An 8,936-nucleotide genomic window follows, 5' to 3' on the forward strand; every position below is an offset into this window, starting at 1 on the left:
AACATTTTGTCTGTCTTGGTATTGTTTTAATGAATTGAACACTGACATTTTTGCTTAGTTTTGCATAATAATGTGTACATGTTTTCTTTAAACTTGTACATTATTATTTACCAGTCTTCATTAGCTGCTTATGAAATTTTGTGCGCATTCACTCGGCTTCTCCTCAAGAGCGAAGCATCCACCTGTCTAGTGACGAGTAATTTAGTGACGCCCCCGCAGCACGCCTACGTCACAGACTGATTACGTGCTGGCCAAACGTTGGACAGGGTACTCCAGGTGGAGGAGTGGAACTGTCACTTACCTTCGGTGCCGGTTGGTGTGGGTTCACTCCTCCATCTGGGAGACCATGAAACTTACATAATGTAAGCTTGTATGAATGAGTGGAGAGAATATATCTATAAAAAACAACAACATTGCACAGGGTATGCCGTTATTTTGACCTTTAATCAGTTTAATCCCCATGGCATTGATATTTGCGCTATTAATGTTACAGCCTAATCTAATGAAGGAGTAAAGTTGTGTGTGTTGCTTTGCCTAGATGCCTTTGGCCGAAAATGGCTTGCGCTATTTGACTATGCAAATCATTCCGTGTTTCTGTTTTTAAGAAAAGAAAGAAAAAACATTCCGTAGTTTTGCCTTCATGACAAGTGATGGTTATCTCTTTATTTAATATAAAATAAAACAAGTCTAAGATGTATGATTTAAAACAGTCGTTTTGTGTTTTATATGCACTTTCTTGCCGAACAAATCAATATAATGATAATTGATTGTTCCATAAAAACTGGAGAAATCGAAACAGGCGTGTTTTGCTGTAATGTCTCTTTAAGAAGCCTGGGCGCTTACAGCTTGCAGGGGAGCATCAACCGCACATCACATGATTCTTCTCCTGTGACAATCGAGGGAGAGAGAGGGGGAGAAAAGCCCGTGTGAGGTGATCGGAGTTACAATGTGCTTTGGTGACACATGATTGTTGTTCTTGGCGCCGAAGGAGCAACGATGGAATTCAGTTAACTCTGATAATTCCTGTGTCGACGTTGATGTTGTAGACTGTGCTTTGGTGCGTCGCGACGTACAAAGTTAGCGTATGGAGAGCGACCAACTTTCGTTTTTGACGCAGCGTATTTTTTAGTAAACCAGTGTCGTGTTTTGTTTTTTGTTTTTTTGTGTGTATGTTTTTTTGTTTTTGTTTTTTTGGGAGGCGCAGGGCTGACGATATACTGTTTAAGTCGTGAACGCACCTCGGCGTCCTTCCCATAAAGTTACGTAGTGAACCGTACAACTTTGGCCAACATGGACAGCAAACCCATTCTTCAGGACAGACCTCCCGCCTACAACACCGTCCCCGGGGCTTACGAGTATGGCCCCTCGCTGCTGCCGCCGCAGCAGCAGCAGCAGCAGCACGGCTACGGGGCCATCCCAGCCGCAGCCCCGCCGCCCTACCACTACCCACAAGGCGGCCATGGTAAGAGGAGCAAGTCTGTTGTGGGTCAACGGTCGCATTCACGTTCGTGGTGTCATTTGTGGGGCGATGAAACGAAACGAGACTTTGAGGAGATGAGTCACCACCGCGCACTTCCGGATTCGTTTATGTTCGGTTTGTTTTGCTTTCGAGCGTCACTAAAAAAGAATAAAATGTACGAAAAAAGTTAGCGTTCATCAAGTTTATACATCTTTAGGCCATATATAATACGCAACGCACACGTTTTTGCAGTTAATGATTGAGTATGGTCGTTTATGTAGCAATGAAAGGTCGGGGCGGAACTTTGTATCACGGAAGTAGGATTGCTGTTTTTTTGTTTTTTTTTCTAAGGGTGAAAATTTTGGTCAAATCCTGATGTAGGACTGCAGTTACTGTTTTTTCTTCAGTTTTTCTTATTTCCCTTTCTTTTTTTTTTTTTTTTTCTTTTTTTTTAAAACACATTCTTTCATTCCTAATCACTATACGGTACAGTATAGGGATTTATATATTGTGGACTTTATATGGTTACCACGACAGATAAACACCTTGTTGGTTCCCAATTTTTTATTTTTTTTAATCCCAAACATCACCTTTTAAAAATTACAAAAGTCATAATTTGTATTTAAAATACGTGTATATTATAGCCAAGTCTCAAAGTACCCCAGTTATTACCACAATTAAATACTGTAGTAGTAAAATATGAAAAACAAACAGTTCTTGAAGATTAATCACATACGTACTAAAAAAAAGTTAAATACAACTGACACGGCAAAGTCACTACATAAACCACTATATAGTGCTAAGGGTGGCATTTCCAGCATGGTCTGCATACAACGTGTTGAAGTAACATAACGCTGCACGACTTGTTAATGATTACAGCACATACAGTGACTTTGAGAGCCATTCACTTTTTTTCCCGCACGTGTTAAGCAGTCCTCTCACGTGCAAACTTTGTATCAAAGTTCACATAAGTAGCTCACGGGACTAATGTCAATATCGCCTGAGAGTTGCTCACCCAAATTCCAATCGATACATTTACATTGTTAGTATAGTTATGGGAATATTTTAGCATTTCAGTTATATATATGCATTACAAGAGCCACATTTGAGAGCATTTAATCCAGCTTGACATTGATAAGTTGCTCTGGCAAATTTCCTGTTTTGTTTTTCCATCTCTTAAGAAGTTCATTGTGCATGTTTCTTTTTTAACGCAGGCTACCCCGCCGGCCAGTTGGGAGCAGCTGTATCCCATCAGCCCTACTCTGGAACCTACACGGTCATCCAGCCCTCCGTTGTGGTGGTAGGCGGCTGTCCGGCCTGCAGGTAAAGACACACAAAACACACACATAAAGCTGATTACACATTGATGATGTTGCCACTTGTAAGAAAAAAAAACAAAACAAAACAAAAAATCATCTGTATGAACGACGTAATGTGAGTGTCGCGTGGTCACCGTGACAAAGCCTTTAAGCCTGTCTTTTTACTGACACAACCACCATCATCATTGGTTAATGTAAGGTTGAGCAATTGCACACGCACACACTCACATATTTTGTATCTTGTGAGCGGACGTGGCTTTCACACTTTGTTTTTTTTAACTGTACATCAGTCAGCATCCTGTTAGTCACATGCCGAGTCACATGAGGTGAAAGGTAAATTGCTAATTCACTAGCAGAATGGCAAAACAGTGGTTGAATATGAAGATGTATCCTGCCATTGGTTCAGAGCATTCAAGGGCCAATCGGATATCTTAGGTCGGCATGCAGTGAACATGTCACATATCAGTGAATGTTGTGCACGAGCAAGACGCAAGATGCTGCATCCAAAGTCCTATATTAGTGTATGGTATCGGCATGTTACTTGTTAGTACTCACCGATACCACTGTTTTAATGCAGTATCGGAGCCTCTGCCGATACCAGTATTACTTTCTATTAAATTTACTCTTGTGTCAGCTCCTGTATACTACCCATACATGCAGTGAATAAGTCGATGTATACCTAATGCTTATCAAGGTTCATCTTGTGAAAAAATAGCTGAGCTTGATCATCACTATCATATTCCATTATCAGCAATAAGGGCTGGCACTTTATTGCTCACTTGCTTATGTTTTTGCCTGTGTGTGACTCGTTCAATACCTTGGTTTAAAACAACTCATTACGGCGTGATTGTCAGACATGAATCTAGTTGCACATCATAACGGGGGCGCTATTGTTTTTATCATGTTCTGAAAGCCTCCACAGCGCTGTATGGCTTAAGTCTTTAACATTAAACCGGGTTATTAAGTACATTATTACCTTTCCTCTGGTTAAGTTGCGGGTGTTGGAAGAAGTCCCCGCGGTTGGAACACGGGATCCATACCAGCTCATCAAGCGTGTACGTACGGTACATCTGTCTCTCGCGGTGTGTACGAGCGCAGGTTGACAGTCTTTGTACATACGACACTTTTATCCAGCATTCCATTGTTCATATAAAATAAACTTCTACTCCATACTTTGGACATTAAACTTGCCGAATCTTGAATCTTGTCCATTCAACTTCCATCCCAAACTCGCTGCAGCGCTATCTGATGTCGCATAACAGTGAAGTCTCATGTGATTTTGTTTTTCTCACCCATGCACAAATAAACCCGGCAAAGTCTTGCGTGACTTGGAGTCAAGGAAATGCATTCAATAGCTTGCTTGTAAATAATATTCTCATTCAACCAGGACATTTAATTCTCATGGCAATGAATCGATCGCAACGGGACTCCACGCATTCGCATCGTTAAACTCAAAGCCAGATTTCCGGTTCAAATCGTTTTTTGTTATACCCCTAATAAACCCACAACATTTTTTTGTGCAGACCTTTTTTGATATTGTAACATTATTCATAATTTGAACATTAAAGGCGGGGTCTTCCGTTTTCACTCAGGAAAATGCACTATATAAATACAGGATGTATACCCATCAACTCCTTCTCAATCTACACCTCTGGGCTTCTGTTAATGTGTGGTGGTGATTTTTCCCTAACACACCACCCCCCCCAGCCTGTATCTTTGCCATTTTGTGTTTGTTTTGTCAACAGCGGGATGTTTCTGTGGACAGACAGTTGTACCCCTCCAGCCAGTCGCAGAGGGGGGTTGCGGGGGGCGTGTCACTCACTGTCGGCAGACGGGGCCGGGTGAATTTGTTGGCTGCATGACGTCACCTCCCACGGCAACTTGACTGCACGCAGATTTTTTTACTCACTCACTCACTCACACAAGCTATCATGTAAGCTGGGGGAAAAAAATGAGAAATTCTGTAGTTGTGCCAACCACAAATAGTTACAATGCTGACATTACTGTATTGGCCTCACAAATAGTGCTTGAGCAAACTACAGGGAGCTTAATAAGTATGTTTTTTCCTTTCCTCCCCATTTGATTTCTCAGAGTTGGCGTTCTGGAGGACGACTTCACCTGCCTGGGAATCCTGTGTGCCATCTTCTTCTTCCCACTTGGCATCCTCTTCTGCTTCGCCCTGCGACAGAGGCGATGTCCCAACTGCGGCGCCACTTTTGGATAGACCAAGCAAACCAATGTGTCAAAAACGCATACACGCAGCACAAAAAGTTTGGGATATTGGACTTTAGGATGACTTTCAGGAGGAACTTTAAATGCACTGTAGCCTTTACAGGTGAATTTCACTTGATCTTCTGGAAACTTTTGTACTGCTGAATGTGAAACTTGCAGTGGCGGTTTCTGGCATGTGCATCATGTCCACTGTTCAATGTAGAAGTACTTTTTGCATAACCAGCTCTTCTCTAACAAGGAGCTGAATGGCAAAATTCTTGTAGTCTCTCTGTTTCAACCTACTGATGACGCCAGTGACACTTTTGAACTTAGTAGGCACTTCCCTCCGAAAACATCCTTCCTGTTATTTTACCTATGATCAATTGTTGGTGATTTAGTGACTTACTCGTACCTCTGGTAAAATGTTTAGCTCATGAGATCACAAGGTGATGGTGAATGAATTTTGGAACAGTATATGAGTTGGAAAGGTGTTCTGATACATCTTTACAAAAAATGAGCCAAGGACAAAAAAAAAAAAAAAAAAAAAAGTACTAATTTTCACATGAATTTGAAACGGGTCAACACACATAACATACAAGATAATACAAAATAATTAAATTGAACCAAGAAATGTATATTGGTTCGTTTATGGTTCTTTTGATATCTAGCTCCTTGTTTAAAAACAAACTGCAAAAAGTACTGAATCAAACAGTTGGATGTGAGTTCAAAAGTTTAGAGAAGGTCACTTTCAATCCCCCACTGCTTAAAGCTTCCGGTGGCTGGAGTATATCCTGCCAGGTTGTAGCAGGGCCCTTGCCGTGACAACGAGGCATTCTGAAATGGCCACACTTGCGCCAAGACCCAGTCCACACAGTGGCCGTCAAGGTGTACTCAAGTTGTGCCCCCCCTTATCTGTCCGACTTTCTCACTGCGGCATGCACACACTTGTGACTGACGATGAGGCTCTCTAAAATGTCCACTCGCTCAAAAACCCTGTCCACATTGAGGCTTCCGCCTTTTTCACTGTGATGTGCGCACACCTGTGACTGACAACAAAGCACGACACCAGCGCCTTCCCTCTTTCCACACATTTTATGTACATCCTGAAATTTCACCCCAAACCCCAATATCCTGAATTTTCTGTGAGTGGTGCGTATAAAAATCAAGTATTTTTATACCTTGTTTTTGTTTTATCACACACTGCTGTCGCTGACATGAAACATGCTAAAATGTAGATTCAGATGATATCATTTAAAGGCAGTATTTTCTTCATCAATCATGAACTGAAGCGATACTTTTGTTGTTGTTGTAAATTTGTGTTCACATTGAGGCTCAGTGCTGCTGACCAATCCCGTATTTTTGGATGGACAACCAAGGATGTAAACAAAATGAACAGCTGCCTGCAGCGTATTAATCTCCGGGGGCCATATTTGCACTGCTCATTGTTTATACTGCTTGCTTTTTTTATCTTCTCTCTTTCCTCCTGCATCTTCTCCAAGGGCCAAAACTTGCCAACCTCAGGTACTTTCACCTCCATCACTTTTGAAAGTGGACTTTTTTTTTTCTTTTTTTTTGAGAGCACAGAAATGACTCAAAAATAAAACAGCTGGATTTGTCTCAGTGGCCCCTTCCTTTTCCGCAAGACAATCAAAACGTCTTCCATCCCAGTAAAGTTGTCATCTTAAAAAAAAAAAAAAGTATTGACAACTTAAGTACGCATGCGGCTATGATTGAGCTTCTTACTTTTTTTTAATGTACTGTTATAAGAGTTTATATTAAAAATATGCTACTCAGGTTGTGGACTGATTGTTTTCATAACATTTTGTTCCCCACCCCCATAAAAAGCTCAATTAACCACTGATTTTTGTACACTAATGCAAAGTTTTTCCATTTACGTATTCTCACACTTTTTGTCTCTGATAGTTTGTTCTTCCTCATGCACAGTGGTTTCACGCAAAACCCTCTAATATCAGAGTTGGGGTGAGTAAGGGATTTTTACCATGTAGCAGTGAACGCTTATTAAAACATTGATCAGCTATAGTCAACTTTTCTTTTTTGATATATAGAATTTTCAAAATGTAGTAATAAAGGGCCACTTTGAGTGTGTGCAGGGGCTGCCTGTAGCCCACAAGCCACCAACGGCCCATCCATGCCGTGGGCTGTTCCTTGCAGCTCGAGGGCAACGAGAAATAGACAACATTGTAAAAAGATATCAACGTGGGCAGATAAGAGATGGAGAACTCTGCCCTTAGCAGTCAAGGTCTGTGGGAGAACAAATGTGAAATAAAGCCATAGTCTGACCTGAATACAGTGGAATGTCAAGTATGTATTTGAACCTTTAACAATTGACTTCTGAGTTGCAATTTTAAGTGCCTCTGCCAAATCTAATAGGGTCTAAGAAACTGAGCGATAAAAGAAAAAGGGGGTGTTGGAAACCAGCACATACTGTCAACTTGTTAAAAAAAATATATATATATTGACCACACCATCACTCGCCCTCCAGCTGACGTCGCTGCTTAGCTCCCGCTCCGCCTCCCGGAGGGCAGGCCTCCTATAACAAATGAATGTAGAGAGCTTGATTTTCGGTGAGCGTTTTCATTAAAAGGTGGGAAATGTGTCAAGTGTCACAAAAACATCCCGAGTAGGACACTATATTACTGCGACTCATTGAAACCAGCCGTTTGGTGCCGCTCGCTACAAAAAATGGAGTTCATTGGAGGGCGAAGTAGGAGCGGAAGCTTAAGGTAAAATCCTTAAAATCATAAAATCATTTGTGTCCGGATATGCTCGTCTGTCGTCTTGCTGTATATCAAAGTCTTCAAGCTATCTTAGCTTGCTCGATGCTAACAAACAGACCGGACGTTTACAACACATTCTTCAGCAGAGATCAAGCCCGAGTTAAAGTGTTGTGATAATCACGTTAAGTCGTTAACTTTTTGTTCAAAATTACTTGAGTACTTATGCAAAAAAATAAAAAAAAAGTATGAATGATTGTTTCACTAAAGATAATATGGCACATTCATCACGTCTGCCTCGATTTTAAATCAGAGGTTAATGTTATGACCCACTGTATATGAAAAAGAGAAAAACTACCTGCTATAAAATGATCTAAGCATATCCTCGTACTATTTATGGGTGCAAAGCAGTTGCGTCGTAGTTTCACGCTGGCCGACGTGCTCGTCTTTCACTCCTCACTGTCTTCCGCCTGGTTTCGAATCGCTGCCAGCAGCCGAAAGAATGATCTCATCTCTGTTTGAGCTATAGCATCTGTCGCCACGCACAAGTTCACCATAGTATTGGTCGCTGATTTATCAGCAGTTTGACCTATTTTCTAGGTCACACTGATTGTTTTCTAATTCACTTGCATTGACGCCCTGCCCTCCACCGCAAGGTGCGCAGTTAATTTAAACGTGATGTCATGGTCGGGGTAAGATGGCCGCCCTGTGGCTTCAACGGCTTGCACGGGCGTGTATTAGGGCTGCACGATATTGAAAAAACATGCGATATGCGATATGGGTGTTGATTATCGCGATATCGATATTATTGCGATATTTAACACATCTCTAAAATTACATTTTCCTTATCTAGTACTGAAATAAATAAGCTTTTAATGATCTAATCTACACAGTTGTAATTGATACTAAATTTACAAGGTTGCAAACATTTTACTTTTTAAACAATTGCTACCATAAACTTGGGAGGAAAAAAAACACACAAAAATATATATATTACTCCTAATCAGTTATTTTATTCAAGCATAGCCATGGGTGATAACCATGCAGAGCTTTAAAATGTAACAGGTATTCTGTGAATTAAAAATATAAATTCACAGTCACACATTGCTCAAACTGAAGTCAGTTTTACATATTTTCAATGTTTGTTCAAAAATTGTAAACATCTCAAAACAGGAGCTTAAACATTTATGCTTTACTGTATTATTTAAAATA

General features: G+C 40.8%; 1 protein-coding gene across 1 annotated transcript; it reads left to right on the plus strand.

The window, feature by feature from the left end:
• Positions 1–562: 562 nt before the first annotated feature.
• On the plus strand, positions 563–6,782 carry bri3 (brain protein I3). The gene is made up of 3 exons (XM_077532413.1): positions 563–1,462; positions 2,674–2,782; positions 4,870–6,782. Exons 1-3 carry the CDS (start codon positions 1,291–1,293, stop codon positions 5,000–5,002), a joined length of 414 nt encoding a protein of 137 aa, XP_077388539.1. The 5' UTR covers positions 563–1,290; the 3' UTR covers positions 5,003–6,782.
• Positions 6,783–8,936: the final 2,154 nt, after the last annotated feature.

Source organism: Festucalex cinctus, chromosome 1 (genome assembly GCF_051991245.1).
Source record: "Festucalex cinctus isolate MCC-2025b chromosome 1, RoL_Fcin_1.0, whole genome shotgun sequence".
NCBI lineage: Eukaryota > Metazoa > Chordata > Actinopteri > Syngnathiformes > Syngnathidae > Festucalex > Festucalex cinctus.

Coding starts and splice junctions, on each gene's coding strand:
- bri3 (XM_077532413.1), top strand. CDS start 1,291: ATGGACAGCAAACCCATTCTTCAGGACAGACCTCCCGCCTACAACACC. Junction 1,463..2,673: donor CTACCCACAAGGCGGCCATG/GTAAGAGGAGCA, acceptor TTTTTAACGCAG/GCTACCCCGCCGGCCAGTTG. Junction 2,783..4,869: donor GGCGGCTGTCCGGCCTGCAG/GTAAAGACACAC, acceptor TTGATTTCTCAG/AGTTGGCGTTCTGGAGGACG.